This window comes from Moschus berezovskii, chromosome 11 (assembly GCF_049115385.1).
Source record: "Moschus berezovskii isolate FMDL1 chromosome 11, NW_MosBer_1.0, whole genome shotgun sequence".
Classification (NCBI taxonomy): domain Eukaryota; kingdom Metazoa; phylum Chordata; class Mammalia; order Artiodactyla; family Moschidae; genus Moschus; species Moschus berezovskii.
The window spans coordinates 36,127,259-36,146,214 of NC_142470.1; the positions used below are offsets into that span (position 1 = coordinate 36,127,259).

The 18,956-nt window shown below is 49.6% G+C and overlaps 1 protein-coding gene and 1 long non-coding RNA gene across 2 annotated transcripts in view; both read left to right on the plus strand.

The window, feature by feature from the left end:
• Nucleotides 1-17,023, plus strand: part of LOC148776121 (uncharacterized) — a 31,651-nt gene extending 14,628 nt beyond the window's left edge. The window contains exons 2-3 of the long non-coding RNA XR_016038686.1: nucleotides 16,289-16,360; nucleotides 16,935-17,023. This is a non-coding gene — a long non-coding RNA (uncharacterized LOC148776121). The remainder of the gene's footprint in view (nucleotides 1-16,288; nucleotides 16,361-16,934) is intronic.
• Nucleotides 17,024-17,934: 911 nt separating this feature from the next.
• The window catches only part of TOGARAM2 (TOG array regulator of axonemal microtubules 2), a 44,700-nt gene continuing 43,678 nt past the window's right edge, over nucleotides 17,935-18,956 (plus strand). Inside the window, exons 1-2 of the mRNA XM_088841778.1 lie at nucleotides 17,935-17,970; nucleotides 18,062-18,320. Coding sequence (XP_088697904.1) covers nucleotides 17,935-17,970; nucleotides 18,062-18,320 — 295 coding nt within the window. The remainder of the gene's footprint in view (nucleotides 17,971-18,061; nucleotides 18,321-18,956) is intronic.

Genomic DNA, 18,956 nt, shown 5'->3' on the forward strand with positions numbered 1-18,956 from the left:
CTTTTAATATTCAACTGGCAATGACAGGCACCAAAAATTGATTTATATCCATGGTAACTGTCACCCAGGGGAACAGTGAGAAAAAGTCTTTTCTTCCTATCCTCTTCAAACTGAGCCAGTGCCCAGAGACCATCGGGCCTGGCTCTCCTTCTGGCTGGCCCCAGCTTGCCTCTCCAGAGAAGATGTGTATGTCTCTTCCTCATCTCTCCCTCCCAGGGAGCCCCAGCTTATGGGTCGAGGTTGCAGATCAGCAGAGCTGAAGGCAACAGAAAAAGGACCCAGCCTTCCTGCCTTTGAAAACTTCCCTGAAGCCTGGCTCCTCAGGTGCTGTGTGGGAGGCTTGGGGAATCAGTCATATTCCAGATAAGGCTGAATTGCTCAAAAAGCTTGCGTTTGTGGTAGCTGACAGTTTTGCCAGCAAAGACTGGTGGTAGTGGAGGGGGCAGGGAGATGCTTGACGGAACTTTCTGGTGGTGGGAAGGCATCCTCCTTCTCTCTCCTCACTCCTGAGGCTGCTGGCATATCTTCTCTGAGGTATGTTTTTATGGAAAGGAGTTTTCATCCTCATCTGCTTCTGAAAACTTCTCTGTAGAGAAGTAAGGACGTTCTGGTACCAGATGGAGGGGGAGAGCCACACCCTGATTGATCTGGACAACTTTGTTGAGATCTGATTTGTCTTGATGGTCCCAAGGGGTAAAATATGATTTGATTTATAAATCTGTTAGTCAGTTGGGCTTCAGTTGTGGGCTACTTGATTTGGAAACTTTGAGACAGATCAGAGCATTGTTTTGTAACTTATGTTCCTTAAGACTCTAGTCCTGAGAAGTAGTTCATGAACAAACAGGTCTATGGTTATATACATCTGGAAATTGGCTCATACTCTACTCTGTTTTGTTTTTTGACCTCGCTGCTTGGCTTCAGGGAACCTAGTTTCTCGACCTGGGATCGAACTTTGACTGCCATAGCAGTGCAAGTGCTGATTCTACCACTGGATCCTCAGGAATTTCCCAACTTGGTTTAGTTGCTAAGTGGTGTCTGACTCCTGTGACTCCATGGACTGTAGCCCACCCACCTCCTCTGCCCATGGGATTTTCCAGGCAAGAGTACTGGAGTGGTTTGCCATTTCCTTCTCCAAGGGATCTTCCTGACCCAGGTATCGAACCTGGGTCTCCTGAAATGCAGGTGGATTCTTTATTGTCTGAGCCTCCAGGGAAGCCCATGAAAGGAATTCATACAGGACTTTCCCATACTCTGTCCCTTTATGGGAACATTACAACACATAGAACATGTGAAAATGCCCTGAGATGCGATATATTGAAAGCAACTATTGCAGCATTATCTAAGTTCATGTTTCCCAAACAGTCTTTACCAGATTTTTTTTTTTTTGCATTCACATTTGTTCCATAAAACAAACCTGGGGAATGGCTGGAACGGAGATTCCCACTGGTTCTAATGCAGGTCTTGCCAATAGCATGATTTCAGCATACAGCTGGAAGGAAACATAGGATCTAGTTGAGATGAAGAAGACTGTGTGGCCCATTTCCCCCATATTCCAGAATCACGGAACTGTAAGTCTTCTTAGTGAGGTTGTTGTTGGAGGTTGGAAAGAATGAAAAATGCCCATTGAACAGAGAAGGTATCCTGAGGAAAAATGAGGCAGGCAGCTCCATATAATCAATGGGTCAGTTTATTACAGGGTAATTTACTGACAGGGTAGATTTGGGCAGACAGCTATCTGGAAGCTGCACAATTTGTTGGTTAACCTAAGGTAGTAGGTGCCTGGAAACTGGACATACATTTCTAAGTCAAGATTTATGACAGGTAACTAGTCTCATGGGTGCTGGGAAAATATCAGCAAAGTTCCTCATCATTGTTTAGGGACTAACAGAGCATTGAGTCCACCTGGTTCTAATGATTATTAAATAGTATCTATTAATTACAAAACCCTTGCCAACAGTGAAGTGATTTACTGCTCATTGCAGTCCTAGGGAGGGTCAGTGGAAGGACAGGAGGAACTGAATGGTCCCAAGATGGTGTCAGTTCAGTTATACTCACAGCGAATGGATTGGGGAATAGGAGGCTGGGTGGGAGAGCCTGGAAGAGGGCTGTCTGCCTTCTCCTCACACATGCCTAAGGTTGGAGACTTCACTGCCTCCTGCGGGATCCATTTGTGAGCTTGTTAGGAAGCTCACCTTCCTGTACATCTGTAAAGTAGTGTCCCAGCCCCTGGAGTCATGGAGCCGAGCCCAATCCACTGTGGATTATCCCATCAGTCTGGAGAAGGGAATGTCTACCCACTCCCGTATTCTTGCCTGGAGACAGAGGAGGCTGGTGGACTACAGTCCATGGGGTCACAAAGAGTCAGACAGGACTGAACAACTAACACACACACACACTTCCCATCAGCGGCTCAGTGGGGCCCTCACACTCCTCTCTGAGGTCTTTTTTCTTTGTCTTCTGTGTTGTTTATGTAATGTGGTCTACAGCTCCTCACGGTCATGCTTTCATTCCTCTAGATAGGCTGCAGCTGCTGCTGCTAAGTCACCTCAGTCGTATCCGACTCTGTGCGACCCCATTAGATGGCAGCCCACCAGGCTCCGCTGTCCCTGGGATTCTCCAGGCAAGAACACAGGAGTGGGTTGCCACGCCCTCCTCCGGGGGATCTTCCCTACCCAGGGATCGAACCTGCGTCTCTTAAATCTCCTGCATCGGCAAGTGTGTTCTTTACCACTAGCGCCACCTGGGAAGCCCCAGCAGTAGCCTAAAATGCCTCAAATATGCTCTTTCGTTTCTTTTCAAGAGTTTTAATTTCTTCTGTTCATTTATAATCTCTCTCTCTCTTTTTTTTTTTGACATTGGATATGGTAATGACGGGGCCTCCCAGGTGGCACTAGTGGTAAAGAACCCACCTGCCAATGCAGGAGATGTAAGAAATGCAGATTCCATGCCTGGGTGGGGAAGATCCCCTGGAGGAGGGCATGACAGCCCACTCCATGATTGTGGTGTGTTTTGAAGTGGATGTTTTTAGGTTTATTTTGTTTGGAATTGGATCAAGTTCTTGAATCTCTAGATTAATGTCTTTGACTAAATTTGAGAAGTTTTCAACCATTATTTCTTTGAGTATTCTTTCAGCTCCACACTTTCTCTTCATCAGCCAACAGTACAAATGTTGCATCTTTGGTGTAATCCCCCAGGTCCCTGAAACTCTGTTCATTTCCTTTCAGTTTATTTTTTCTCTGTTGTTTATATTGGATAATTTCTGTTACTCTATCTTTACTTTTACTGATTCTTTCCTCTGCCAGTCATATTTACATTGTGTTGTTTATTTCAGTTGTATTTTTCAGCTCTAAATTTCTAAGTGGCTCTTCTTTATATCTTTTATTTCTTGGCTGAAACTTTCTATTTTTTTAAAGTGTTTTAAGCATGTTCATAATTGCTAATCAAAGCATTTTATGATGCTGCTAAAAATCCTTGTTAGACAATCCCAGTATCCATATCATCTTGTTCCATCATTGATTGTCTTATCTCATTTAAGTTGAGATTTTCCTTGTTGTAGGTATGATGAGTAACTTTCAGTTTTATCCTGGATATTTGGGTGTTATGTTGGGAAACTCTAGATCCTATTTACCCTTTCTTTGCAAGCAGTTACCCTGTTTAGTTGAAGCCCACAGACTCAAGTATGGATGGATGTTCAATTTCCTACTGGATCCCACTCACACCATCCCAGTAAAAGCAGATCACTTCCTCACACTGCCAAGCCTTGTCTCATTGCCAGTGAATGGAGATGGAAATTCCATTTTCTACTGGACCCTGCTTGGTGGAGGCTTAAAAAGAAAGAAGCAGTTTAATTCATTTTACAAGTCAAGCCTAGGCATTCTCCTCCATGGGATCCCCGGGGGGCCTTGTCCCAAGTGGTCCATGTGACCTAACCTTTCTGAGTGGCTAGGACAGTGTTAGTTTTTAATGAGGCAGTGCCAACCAAGGGGTAGAATCCTCTCCCCCCATCTGCCACCCAAAATGTGGTGCCCAGAGTGGTCTGTAGTCTGGAGATAACAGTCCCCATGCCTGCTCCTGGGAAAAGCTGTGAACATTGCAGGGGAAGGAAACTCCATCCCCCTAACCATCCCCTCCCCTCCACACTGTCACTCCCACCATGTATTTTGAGTGTCTGCTGTGCACCCTGGCTGGTGCTGCTTCTAGGGAATCTTAAGACCTGAACTGTGCCATCAAGGAGCTCACAGCCTAGTGTTTTTTTTTGGTGTCTGTGTGTTTATGTATCCACATGCATGTCCAGGTAAAGGGAGAGTGAAAAGTGAAAGTGTTAGTCACTCAGTTGTGTCCAACTCTTGCGACCCCATGAACTGTAGCCTGCCAGGCTCCTCTGTCCATGGGATTCTCCAGGCAAGAATACTGAGTTGCCACGCCTTTCTCCAGGGGAGTCTTCTTGACCTGGGGATTGAACCTGGGTCTCCTGTGTGGCAGGTAGAGGTGGACAATTACCTCTCGGTGTGCTGTGTGGAGCTACAACATGACTAATGAAGCAGAGGAGGACCTGGAGAGTCAGGAAGGGATCCCCAAAGAGGGGTGATCAGGGGTGGTATGTGTATGTAGAGGTGTGGGAAGGGCCTTCCAGGTGGAGGGAACAGCATGAGCAGAGGCCAGGAGTAAGGAAGAGTGTGGGCAGTTGCACCCTTCAGTGAAGTCCCTACTGAGAGCCCAGCTGTGTATTGAGAAGCCTCTTTGTATGTTTAAACCAGGGAATCTGATACTTTACAATGGAACATATAGTTCTGGGCACTGCTGGACACTGAGGCAGTCTAATTTATTTTACAAGTCAACAAGGGCCAGGAGGACCTCAGTGACATTTTTATTGAGGGAGTAGGGTCAATGTGTAATTGTCTTCCATTGAGAAAATTTATCAGCATGGGAAATTACAGAGTGTAAGTTTCTGAGATCTTGAGCTGCTTTCTGGGTAGACAAGGGCTGTCCTCTGTGGATGTGGTGGGGACAACTTCTCTGGTATTTTCAAGAGCCCTTCTCCTGGTTTGTGATACTGCATGGTCGGTTAGTCCATTTAATTCATTCATGTCAAGTGTTTATTCAGTGCTTTCTGGGTAGTCTGGGCCTTGTGCCCTGAGCTGAGTGTTTGTAAATAATCACTCACAATCTTTGTTTTCAGGGAACTTGCAGAAGGTGGAGGGACGCAGACATGGAGTCATCAAGCTCAGCAAAGAGTGTGATGATAGGAACATGGGGACTGGTTGGAGACAGAAGCATCCTCGAGTTGAGTGATTGGAGCAAAGTATCAAGAGGGTTTATGCAGGTGCAGGCAGAATATGGAAAAACTGCAGGGTGGTGCAGCAGCTTGCTGGTCACACTGGGAACCTCCATCACTCATGGACGAGGTCCTCTAATACAAAGAGGCTACCTGGCAGGAGCCAGGACTTTCATGTGAAGAGCTGGGACTTTCAGGTGAGAGGTTCAGCCAGCCCAGCAGGACTGTGTGGAGGAAGTGGGGGAAGCAAAGCCTCGGCCCCTCTTCTCTCACCTGCATTAGCTAAACCCGAGGGAACCAGAAGGCAAGAGGGCCTGTTGATATAGCCCAGAGAGATGGGCCTCCATCTGCTGATGGGCACAGAGCAGAGTTGGGGGGAGGGAGCATGGAGCAGGGTCGGGGGAGGGAGCATGGAGCAGGGTCGGGGGAGGGAGCATGGAGCAGGGTGGGGAGAGGGGGGCAGAGATGTGCTGCATTCAGTGCTGGAGGCCAGAAGTCCAAAATCAGCTGTTGGCAGGGCCTGTTGCCACTGAAGGTGCTGGGGAAGGAAGTTCCAGGCTGTTCTCCTGGTTCATGGTAGCTGCTTGGTTGTGGCAGCATCACTCTAGTCGTCACATGGCAGTCTCCCTATGTGTGTGTCCAAAGTCCCCCTTTTTACAAGGACAGCAGTCATGTTGATTCGGGGTCCACCTCTTAATTTAGCTAATTACATCTCAAATACGGTTTCATTCTAAGTTCTTGGAGGCCAGTACTTCAACATATGAAATTTTAGGAGATTCAGATCAACCTGTCACAACCTGTGTCTTGAAAGATGGGTAGGAATTCACCAGGCAGACAAGTACGTGCGTGTGTGTGTGCGTGTGTCCTGAAAGTTGGGTAGGGATTCACCAGGCAGACAAACGTGTGTGTGTGTGTATGTGTGTCCTGAAGCTTGAGTAGGGATTAAATCAGCAGACAAAAGATGGGTAGGGATTCACCAGGCAGACAAACACACGTGGGCGTGTGTGTGTGTGTGTGTTTGTGGTGGGGCAGGGGGTAGAGCTATTACTTAACAGGCCTAAGAGCCACGTGTTTGGGGCCTGTGAGCACTCACACTTGAAGGTGGCTTTGGAGGCCCTGTGATCTGGTCTCTCCTCCCTCCACACCTTCCCTGCAAGCTCCCACCCGCTTGGATTCCTCCAGACTCTCTGCCCTGGCTAGCAGGTCTCTCTAGAGCATCTGCCTGCATCTGTGGGGATTGATGCTTAAATAACTCAGGGGCTTCTTTAAGAAAGAAGATAAAATTAGATATGAAAGTCAGTGAGGAGGAAAAGGAGAGAGCCGGGACCAGGTTGGAGGGGCTTGTTGGCCGTGGTGTTGAGTGTGGCCTTTATCCCAAGGACACTGGGAGCCATGAGAGGTGTCCAGCTGGGGAGCGACCAGTGGATCTGTATTTCAGAAGCTCTGACTTTCACTGTGATGTGAGGATGAGTTTGGGAGGAGATACAGCCACCCCTCCCCCCAACCCCTGGTGGAGTTAAGGGACATAGAGGCTGGCCTCCTCTTGTCTCCTCCCTGTCTGGCACTCTCATTGATGACTTGCTCTCACTAACAAGCTGTGGGACATTGGAAAGGGCTTACCATGCTGGGCCTCAGTTTCCCCATCTGTTTCCCCATCTTCATGCCAGTTTCTTCGTGCCTTCCAACCTTTCTTCGTGGATCCAGTGCAAAGCGAAGTTAAGTCTCTCCTCACTTCTTGCAGCCATTGGTCCTGGTTTCGAGGATGTGCTTCCTTCCTGGGGCCTCTGCTGGAAAGAATTCAGAAGTCCTGTTCCATTTACCAGCTTGCCTCCTGAGGGGCCACGGTGAAGGTCTCCCCCTGAGGCCCAGCAGGGCTGTGGGCTCAGGGCCAGTGTCTGCCACGGGGAAGCTTGTTCCTGGTGCTCACTGCCTGGTCCTCCTTGGCCCTCCTGGAGCTTGGTTACTGCCAGCTGCTCTTTCCAGGGCCTCAGGAGAGTCCCCCACTAGCCCAACCTCAGTGATGTCTCTGAGAAGAGGAGAGAAGCCCAGGAAAGGGCCAGGAAGGCCGGGAGTGGGTGCAAGAGGCAAGGCCTTGGGCAGGCCTCCTGGATGTGTGAACAGCCTCCAGCCAGCCCTCTCTGCTCTGTATTTCACACGCCTGCTTATTCTCCTGTAAAGATTGGGGGCGGGGGATCTGCCTGGGAAGATTCTTAGCATCTTGGGGTGAGTGGCTCTTTGCACGGCTGCATAATATCAGTGAGGCCTCTTGGATGGTGAAGGTGAGAAGGGAGTAGCATGAGGGGCAGGAGCAGTTGTCATTCCAGGTGGGAAGTGCCAGCCTGGGGTTTCTGTTCACTGGCCTGGGCTCAGTGAGGATGTATACATGGGCTGCTAGGATTCATGTTTCCAAAAGTTGGAGCAGTAGAATCTGATTTGGGAGAAGGCCATCAGGGCTTCCTGCTATGCAAGTATTTCAGTGATGGAGGGCCATGATGGGCTAGACAGACTCACAGGGTGTTATGTGCACCTGTTTAATTCTTACAGCAACCCTAACAAGTCGTACTGTTAATATACCCATTTTCTAGATGAGGAAACTGAGACTGAGAAAGGTTAAGTACTGGCCAGAGCTCATACAGCTGGAAGATGCAGAATCAGGATGCAAACTCAACTCTGCCTGCTGCCAAGGCCTGGATGCTTATACCACCTGCCCTGCAGCCTCTACAAGTGTCTCGACAGTTGAAGCAGAATTGGGCCCAGAGGCCAACTGAGGCCAAACCAGGGGTTATTTGCCTTGGAGTCCCCATCCCAGGCCTGCCGTGCTGGCCCTTGCTTGGGTTAACACGTGCTATCTCTCAGGCAGCCCGACAGGACAGGCTGGCCACTTGGGAGTGCCCAGCCCCAGGCAAGTCTTGAAGGAAATAAGGGTGTGGGGAAATGTCTCCTGGCTCCCTCTCCTCCACACAGGGAGCAGCGGTTGCTATGCAGCCTTGTTTGTTCAAGGCTAGCCAGGCGACGAGCTGGAGTGTGCCAGCAGCGGGGCCAGTGGCTGCCCCCAGCACCTGCCCAGACGGGGGGCCCACAGCCCGGGGCTGGAAGGCTGAGCTGGGGCCAGGGCAGGACAGGTGTGGGGCCGCCCCATCTTCACCTCTCTGGACCCACGGCAGCATCGTCTGCGGAGAGACTGTGGAACCTGGATTCCTCTGGTGACAGGGGTTTGGCCTCTGGATGAAGAGGTGACAGGTGATGTGTCTGCCAAGCTGTGGGTGTGGGGATGGGAAGGGAGGGTGAGTCAGGGTGCCTGAAGTCCTTGGTGGGGTGTCAAGGAGCTGATCCGGAGCAAAGACGAGGGTGTGGTAAGAGGAGGGATACCCAGCCCTGATGGAGTCTGAGTCACTGCCGGGAGGTGCCTTTCCCTTTCTGGGCCTTGCCACATCAGCTTTGCACGGGGAGGTTGGGTCCCTGCTCTCTGAGTGGAGCGCCAGGAAGGAAGAGCTGTCCCGGGCTGTCCCCTCCCCACCCATAGCCTCTGCCAGAGCTGGGGGTCAACACTGCATGGTTCAGGCGCCCACCCAGCTGAGGCTCCCCAGGAGGGGGACGTGGGTGTGTGTGCGTGCTATGAAGAACGTTAAGGGTACGGGGAACTCGTGTGAAATGGAAGTCTTGGAAGGGCTCTGGGTTTGAATTCTGGCTTTACTTCTTACCTACTGTGTGGACTTAAGCTCCTTCCTTTCTGAGCCTCAGTTTCCTCACCTATGAAGTGGGAGTTAAATAATACCTCCCTTGGCACTGCTTGTGAGGTGTGGAGACTGTAAGCCCCTGTGCTAGACAGAGGCCACTTCTCTTCAAGCTGTTAGTATTGGAAAGATGACCCTGTTCCTTCCCAGAACAGACTTCAGCTTCCTGAAACTGAGGCTTTGCCAGCCAGTCCTCCTGGACAAGGGCCCATGCTGGCCCAGGGGCCTCAGGGGGCTGGTATGTCCTCAGGAGCACTGGGAGGGCTGGGGAGGACTGTGCTTGGTGGGTGGGTCACTGAGGTTGGTCTCTGAGCACGGGGTGCTGGCTCCAGGTGGGTGGGCAGAGGCTAGTCTGGCTGACCCTGAGCCCGCCAATCCTGCACTGCTCTCCACCACATCCTGGGAGGATGCAGCCTGCAACTCCCCGACCCCAGGCTGGCTGGATCCCAGGACTGGCTCTGTTTCAGCCCCTGGAGGCTTGCTCTGACAGATTTGAAGGAAGAGCTTGTAGTGGGAGCGAGGGACGCAGAGACGTCAAACTGAGCTCTGGAGAGACTTGCCTCTGAAGGCCTCCCGGTGTCCCCAGGGCCACCGCAGAGGCCCTGGACTCTGTTCAACCAGTGTGGATACTTAGAAGTTGATTACTGTATGCTCAACCTCTTGCAGATAGAGGAATGTATAGAACTCACAGTTCAAAGAAGAGTGAATGTCTGTGTAGCCACCACCAGGTCAGGAAATAGACATCAAGCAGGACCCTAGAACCGCCCCCATGGAGCCCTTCCTTGTCACAGCCACCTCCCTCCTCAAAGGGTCAATCATATCCCCAATTTCCCTTGTTTTTCCATAAGGTTTTCCCATCTATGTATGTTTTTCTAAATGCTCAATTTAACTTTGCCTTCTTTGAACTTCCTATAAACAGAATTGCACTCTATGTGTCTTCTGTGTTTGACTTCTTTCACTAAACCTTACTCTGTGCAGTCATCCTTGGTGCTGAGTAGAGATCTGGTTTGTTCATTTCCATTGTTATGGAATATTCCATGGCGTGAATACACCACAACTTATGTCTCTGTTTTCCTGTGGGGCATTGAGATGATTTCCAGATTTTGTCTGTATCAACAGAACTGCTGTGAATGTTCTCCTCCTTCTTCCTTAGTTCACGCATGCGAGGTTTGCTCTAGGGTAGATGCCCAGGATGAAATTGCTGGGCATAGGGTTTGCATGTCTTTCCCTAGCGCTTGACCCATTTATGCCTCACCCACCGCACATGCTCTGCGTCTCTTCAACACTTGGTACCATCTACAATTTTAATTTTTGGCAAGCTTTGCAGACGGGTGCTAGCATCTCGTTCTGACGTTAAGTTGCATTTCTGTGATGATGAGGACACGAACACCTGCCCTCGCCTTTCTTCCTCCTCACTTTCCTTCCTTTTTGGTGACCGAACACCCTGATCTCTCTCTTAGCCCCTGCCTCCCCCACGCTCTGCTCAGGTTCCTGACTTCCCTTTTCCTCTCTGTCCTCCTGCCCCTCTCCCCGCCCCCCACATCCTCTCATCCTGCTTCTTGGAAAACCAATCTCTCATCCGCGTTATTTCTCCATCACTGATCTTTGAGCTGCTGACCTGGACTCCAGAGGGGCTGTCTAGAGGGCTGAGGTTTTCACTTTGTCTCTGCTTCTTGGTCCAGCTCACATCCCTTCTTGGGCCTTGGATTACCCTTCACTTAAATAAAGACAGAAAAAACAATGGCCTTCCGAAGAAGCCATTTTGATTTCCCAGGATAACCTGGCCTAGACCCTGGAGAGGCACGTGGGAGACTCTAGCTCTTGGTCAAGAAGAGCTGAGCTTCCCCTGGGGGCGCTGGGAGAAGGACAGAGTGGTGCTCTGATGTCAGCTGAGGTTTTCCAGGGAGATGCTTGTCAAGGGCGCTTTCCTGGGATGTGACAGACACTTAGATGCTGGGCATGGTCAGAACATTTGCTGAGACTGTGATGGGAAAAGATGTTTTATTTCTTCCCAGTCTCTTCTGAGCCTCTGGTACCTGTAAGAGTTCGCAGACTACAATTTAAAGCTGGGAGCTCCAGCTACTGGGCAGGGATCTCTGAACAGCCGAACCATAATACAGAAAGTGTTCTGGGGACAGGAGACCAGGTCATGTTTAATTCAAGACTCCAGAACTGTGATCAAGCTCTGGGATGACTCGTTCCTGAAAGTGGGACTCTTAGGTTGGGAGGCAGCTTCCAGGTCCAGCTGCATAATTTCAGGCAGAATTTGATTCAGTAGCACTGAGTCCCACCAAGGAATTCAGACCCTGGGGAGGCACTGTCATGGCTCTGACCAGGCTTTGCACTGCTGAGTGACCATTTAGGGAGGCCTCAGCAGAAGATTGGAAAAGGCACCTCTCTTCCTAGCTCTGTTCGGGGCTTTGCCAGTTAGGGGCTAGAATGATGCCTGCAGGGCTGTGGGTCCTGGTAGGCAGTGGCTCTTGACATTCCCGGGTATGTCACACAGCCTTTCACAAGCCCCTCTTTTAAGAGCCGGAAGAGTGGCTGACCTCTGAGATTTCCTTGCAGCTTGAAATTTAGTGGCAGGAGAAGCAAGTAAAGGCACATCCTATTCCCACAGCGTGAAACTTCATTAAATTAACTAGGACAGGTTTTGATCCCTAATTTACATTTGCATTAACATTATATACAAGAGTGGGGAAAGGCTCAGAATATTCTGGATTTTATAAATTTATGGACATGTTACATACCTATTGTCCCCAGGACTGCCACTTGTTCATCTGGTACTTTTGTATGAGTTAGAAAAAGATGCCTCTTTAAGACATTTTGAGCTTCCCTGGTGGCTCAGATGGTAAAGAATCCGCCTGCAATGCAGGAGAAGTGGGTTCAATCCCTGGGTCAGGAAGATCCCCTAGAGAAGGGAATGGTGACCCACTCCAGTATTCTTGCCTGGAGAATTCCAAGGACAGAGGAGTCTGGTGGGCTATATTCCACGAGGATACAAAGAATCAGGCATGACTGAGTGACTCACATTCACTCTAAACTTTCACTTAAGACATTTTACTTTTATTCATAAGAGAAAGGCTATAATAAATGTGCAGATCTGTAGTGTCTGCAATGTGAATGGTGTCTCCCCTTAACTATGATGCTCTTGTGCAGTGTCCAACCTGAACAATCAGACAGGGCAACCCTGCCTCTCCCGTACCTTCATTATTTTTCAAATACAGCTTAAATAAAACTTTCTCTTATATGCAGGCTTTCTCATATCTTTGAGACCAATGAGTCTCATATCAGAATTCCTGGGGAGGGTGTAGGCAGCTGTCACAGCTACGTCACAGACCTAGACATTCAGGCAGCTGTCCTCTTCCTCTCTTTGACTCATCCCCCCAAAACACACACTGAGCTTTACAAGTTGAAGACCACAAACATGGTTGAGAAGTTCTGCTTTGGGCTCCTTACCGTGAGATTCACCCTGTCCCAAGAGGTCACTGAGATGGAGGCGTGTCCTACCCCAGCCTACCCACTGCCTCCTGCTCACCCCAGGAAACTCATGCAACAGATGGACATCCTGTCACTTTAAGCGGCGCTTCCACTTTGCCACCCAGCCTGAGCAAGACCTCTTTAATTTTTATTTACCTTTTAATTTATTTTTGTCTGTGTTGGGTCTTCATTGCCGGGCACGGGCTTTCTCTAGTTGCAGAGAGCAACTCTTCATTGCAGTGTGCAGGCTTCTCATTTCGGTGTCTTTTCTATCGAGGAGCACAGGTTCTGGCGTATGGGCTCAGTAGTTGTGGAGCACAGGCTTAATTACTCAGCAGCTTGTGGGATCTTCCTGGACCACAGCTTGTGGAATCTTCCTGGACCAGGGGTTGAACCCATATCCCCTGCATTGGCAGGGAGATTCTTAATCACTGGACCATCAGGGAAGCCCAGCCAGGGCTCTTAGATTCTAGCCTCAAAGACTTTCAGAAAGGGCATTTCCCTCTCCTTGAATGTCTGATTGCCTGCAGTAGTTCAGTTCAGTTCAGTCGTTCAGTCGTGTCCGACTCTTTGCGACCCCATGAATCACACTGCAGTAGAATTGTTATTAAACAAACAATAGTGTTAATAGCCACTGTTTATTGAATGGTTGCTAGGGCTCAGACAGTGTTAAGTGCTTGTCCTATTTTACTGAATACTGTCAATAACTGTGTGATAGGCAGTGTTATTTCCATTACAGTTATATGCATGCTCAGCAAAGTTTAGTCACGTGAAGTCACACAGCTGAATGGAATTTAATTCAAGTCTGTCAACTCCTAAGCGTCCTCTCTGGAGTACTGTGTACCACTACCTTCAAGAGCAGAGGATTTCAGCCCTGCTGCTTCCACTTAGTTGCTCTGTGGCAACTTGATAGTTACTTAACCTTTTTTTAATGAATTTTTTTTTCTATTCCAAATTGTGTGTGTGCATGCTTAGTCGCCAAGTCATGTCTGACTCTTTGTGACCCTATGGACAGAGGAGCCTGGCAGGCTACAGTAACTAAGCGAAGGAAACTAAGATTTCTTACTCCCATATTGATATGTGCTGAGAACTGGGCCACATGGTGCTAAATATTATGCCACTTCACTTTTGAAATCTAGTAACAAGACAGATATTATTGTCCTCATTGTATCGATAAGAGGATTGAGACTTTTAGAAGTTAAGTGACTATGGAGAAGGAAATGGCAACCCAGTCCAGTATTCTTGCCTGGAGAATCCCATGGATTGCCATCTCCTTCTCCATAGTCACTTAACTAAGTCTCAATCTTCTTATTTATACAATAAGGACAGTGCTTGGAACATATCAACATGGAAGTAAGAAATCTTAGTTTCCTTTGCTTAGTTACTTCTCAGTGAGACTGCCTGTAAAGGTGTGCTTTAATTTTGATTTCTTCATTCATTCATGATACAAGCAGTTATTAAGAGTTATTACTGGGATGTCCCTGGTGGTCCAATGGCTAAGGCTCCAAACTCCCAATGCAGGGGGTCCAGTTTCGAGCCCTGGTTGGGGAACTAGATCCCACATGCCACAGCTAAGAGTTCACATACCACACCTAAAGATCCTGTGTGTTGCAATTAAGACTGAGAACAGCCAAATAAATACGTTAAAAAAAAGTCGTTACTATGTGCCAGGTACTGGGTTGGACATTTGCCTGCATTTTCTGTAAATTCCCATGGGCCTACACCTGATACTGTCTGGAGGACAGAAGGGTTACAGGAGTCTTGCTCCCACCTGATCCCATGACGGCAGGAGAGCCAGTGGGTGCAGCTCCGGAGCTGGGGGAGGGGCACAGAGAAGGAGCAATTAAGGTGGGGGTGCCGTCTTATCTGGGCACTGCCTTCCTGCTGGCCCCTGTGCCAGTCACAGCTGGAGGCAGTGGTGGGGAGTGGGGTGCCCTGAGATGTCTTTCACAGAGGGTCTGGTGTGTGGGTATCCTTCCCCTGGTTCTGGGTGGCAGGAGGCTCTTGGGATTCCCAGCTCCAGGAGTGGCTGAGTCCTTATCTGGAAGTTGAGAGTCACTGAGGAAATCAGGTCTGCCTCAGGCTAACAAAGATGGAGGCATCCGGCTGGGGCAAGGGTGGGAAAAGGAACAGGATTTTTTTTTTTTCCCCCTGGGGTCAAAATACATCATATTCCAGGGCTTCCCTGCTCTCGTGCTCTGCGGTCTAACCTCCTGCTTCATGAATGGTATCAGAGCCTTCCTGCCTGTTCCCTCTGGACTCCCCTCTGCTGCCTCCCTTTTGTCCCTGAGGAACTTGACCGTGCCCAAGCCAGTCCCCCCGCCCCACCTCCCATCCAGGCAGCTCTGGGGTCCTGCTCCATCAGTTCCCCTGGCCCCCTTCACATCTACAGCCCTTCCCTTCTCCGGGCTCTTTTTCCTTCTCCCATGCACATGCTCCAGTGGTTCCTATCCTTACAAGAGACACAGAGAACGGACACCAACTTCACCCACCCTCGCTCCTCCCCAGCTGCCACCCACGCTCCCTCTTCTTTCCCGTCCAGCAGCTCTGAAGAGTGAGCCCTACCCATCGTCTCCTTGACTTTCCACACGCTTCTCAACAGCAGCTGCCTGTGATCTCCGGGTCCCCCAGGCACAGAAGCTGCTATCAGTAACCTGGTTGATGTCCTCAGGGCCACATCAACGGGCTTTTCTCATCCTTACCCCTCCCTACTTCTCTGCTGTGTGGGCACTTCTGATTATTCTCTGCTCTCGGGGTTGTCCTGGTACCCACTCCCTGCCTCCCTGAGTGTCATCACTCCGGCTCTCCTCTCTTGTTGTCAGGTCTACCTGGTACCAGGCCTTTTCCAGAGTCTTAGATGGTAATACTATAGAAATGAATATTGCTTCCACAAGACTTTTTTTTTTTTTTTTCTAATCTTTTCCTCTTTTTTTTTTTTGCCATACCATGTAACTGGCAGGATATTATTTCCCCAACCAGGGATTGAACCCAGGCCACCAGCAGTGAAAGCACCAAATCCTAACCACTGAACAGACAGGGAATTCCTGCACAAGACTCTTAGGCAAGCAAAGATTTTCATTAAAAGAGATAGTTTATGCTCAAGGTAGAAGGTAGGGAAAAGGGGCCAGCTCAAGGGGTGAGTTGCTTTCATAAAAAAAAGAGAGGGCTGGTCTCATGAGCACTGGTAATTTCCAGAAATAGTCAAACATCTTTGATCAGCGGTGGGTGGCTATCAGGAATAGGGAGTGTTTCTGTGGGGGAAAGGTTGGCATGAGAAGTTTCTGCAAGAAAGCACAGGAACAGATAAGGTTGAAATTGAGTTGAGCTTTTGGTCTTGTGTCCACTAGGTATGCCAGGCATTTGTGCTCTAGCTTGTAGGGCTTGTTTACCCAAGGCTGTTCCTGGGTCCTGATTCCAAGATGGTAGCACTCCTGCCTGTCTTGTTCCTACTGACAACATCTGCTCTCATGGCTTCAATCGCTGTCTGATTCTCAGGGGTTTCCTGGCCTGTGTCTCCAGCCCAGAATGCCTTTAGCCACAGACCAACCTGTCCAAACCAGGACTAAGGGTCTCTCCCGGGCTGGCACCTGCTTCTGTGTTCACCATCTCAGCAGCAGAAGTACCCTGTGCTCCAGCTCTCTCATCAGATCCCTAGACTCGACTAGACTCTCCCAGCCCTCCTATCCTCATCTGTCTCCCTGTCTTGCTGATGTGGCTCCTGCTTCTTTCTCAGATCTGACCCTGTTCTCCCATTTGAACTACCTCTGCCCGAAATCACACTCTTCTCTTCTCTCTCCAGGGTTATTTCCACAACCTCCTGCCCTGTCCACCCACATCTGTCCTCCAGCTGCCGTGAGCTTCATACATTACAGTATGTATGTAGAACTGATGCCACGGGGTATTGATTGCTTACTAGGGGCCAGACTCAGTACTGAGGGATTTTGTATTTTATTGAATGTATTATTGAAGTGGGATAGGCAATATCTCTATTTTTGCAGTTAAGGAAACTTTGGCTCAGAGAAGTTTGGCAACAGGTCTGTGGTCATACATCTCACAGGTGCTGGAATTTAATCTCATTCACCTTTGTATTTTAGTTCCTCACATATAGCTCAATGAGTGAGCAGATCTCAGACTTTCAGTGACAGGCTGAACTCAGGAGGTCAGAGTCCAGTGGGTCACCTGAGAACACACAGAGTTTTCCCTGGAAGTCTATGGGGTGGGCTACCTCTTGTGGTGGGAGGGGACGGGGTATGTTTGGGAGTGGAGCTGTGGGTGGGTGATTATTTTCAGGGGAGACACCTGGGGTACAGGAAGGGGTCAGATTTAAACTCTGACATTAGAGGCAAATCTTGGTTAAGTCACGTATATTTTCTGTACCTAGTCCAGAGTCTGTGCTGATGTCTCTGCTTGGGTCCTAAAATTTTGTCAAAAACTTCTTTCCCTAGGAAAGTTCGTCCTGGGTCCCCACTGAGTGGTCTGCATGAAAACACAGGTTAGATGATGTCATTTCTCAGCTAGAAATCCTCAGAGCTCTCTTTGCCTGTGGAACAAGCCCAGACTTGACAGAGCTGTGCAGGTACCAGCCCTCGACTACCTGCCTAGACTTGGGCCCTCCTGGCAAACACTAAACTCATGGGCCTGTTCGGTCCTCTGTGCCTTTGCTCAGAGTTTCCTGAGCTTGGATTGCCTTTCCTACTTCCCTGCCTATCTGAGCCCAGTGAGGATGTAGCTTTTCCATGGAGGGTCTCTGGGTGCCTAGTCAGATGGCACTGAGGCTCTCCCCATGTGCCCATCCCTACCCGGGACCAGGAAGGATTGGGTTCTCCAGGTGTTGCAACAAGCATTCCCTGGGCAGTATAGAATCACCAGGAAAATACCCGGAGACTCATCTAGTCTGAGCCTCTTACACTGTAGACGTCTCTGTCTCTTCCTCGTGAGGGGTGCCTGTGTCACCTGGGTCTGTCTTGGAGGAATGGAAGGCTGGCCTGGTAACTTTAAAGATAACGTGGGTTTGCACGTTTGTGCATGTGTGTTTACATGCAGGGTGGGGGAGGGAGAGGAATAGCTAATACTCCACATTAGTGATTACCTACCAGCAATGGTACTAAATTATGTTTGTACATGACTTCACTGAATCCTAACAAAATCCTTTGTTAGAACACTTTTTCAGATGAAGAAATCAAAGCTCAGAGGAATTAAATAACCTGCCCAGGTTCATTCAAGAGGGCCAGGGCAGGGTCCCAGCCTCCCCGTATCAACCTCAAAGCAGAGTTCCAGGAGTCCCGCGGTGGGTGTTCAGGGCAGCCTGGGGTGGGGGGTGGGGTGGGAGGGCTGCTTACCTCCAAGGCCCCCTCCAGTGAGTATTTCAGCGGGGACATATTTTGGGTTCAAACTCTAGGTTTGGTGACTCAGTCATCTTTCCCTTCTCTCTCTCTTCTCCCCGACATGGCACTATCATTCCCATCAAACACATCTGAGCAGGTGAGCTCTCTGACTTACTGAAACTCACGTACCAGGATTGGGGGCCAACCCCATCCCAGTCCCCCTGTGCTGACCCTTCCTCCCTCCTTAGAGCCTTGCCCTCCTGCCTGAGGACTGTTCATTTGAGGACCAGGCTCTGCCCAGCTCCCTCCGGAGCAGGTGGACCCTGTGGGCACAGGAGTGTGGGGACTTTGTCCTTGGGGCTGAAGACATTCTTTCCTGGGACAGAGCCTGTTTATTCCCTTTCCACTTGAAACCTGAGTCCCCTTCAGTCACCTTTCTTCATTCCTGCAACGCTCGTCACCATGGAACTTCTTTAGCCATAGTTTTAGTGGAAGGAGTGGACAACGGTCAGTTACCTTGGGTCACTCCATTTCCTGAGTGGGGACTCTGAGACTGAGGGTGGAGGAGCCAGCCATCTTGGGTGATTCAGAGCATCAGGGGGAGAGGAGGGAACCCTGGTCCCCAGAACCTCCTCACTGGAGCCCTTTAGGTCAGGGACTGGTTTTCCCATCAGGGGACAGTCACTCCTTGATGCCCAGGACAGTGATGGGTCAAACGTGGGTTCAGTGGATTGTGCCTCAGAGGTCAGCCCTAAGTACTGTCCATGCCAAACCCCAAAGCTTTGTTCTCATTTGGAGTGAAATATCTGATTGTGGTTTTTATAATTTGGGCATAGATCTTTAAGTTTCCACCAGGCCTTGGGGAGGCGCCACCCACTGTCCTGACAGAAGACACTGTTGTCGGTACACAGGTGTAGGCACCTCCCATTGGCAGGCACTGAGGAGGCCAGTATGTAGACCCTGAGGGCCAAGGGGTCAAAGGTGTGAATGTAGGAGAGGGGAGGCCTGAAAGGGACTCTGTCTGCTGGGTTGCCTGGGCAAGCCATGGAGTGTACTCAGCGTTCCCTTCCATACTGTTGGTGTCCCTCAGGGTCTGGAGGATCATGGGCCATCCTGATCTGCCGGGGAGGTAGTGAGGAGAGG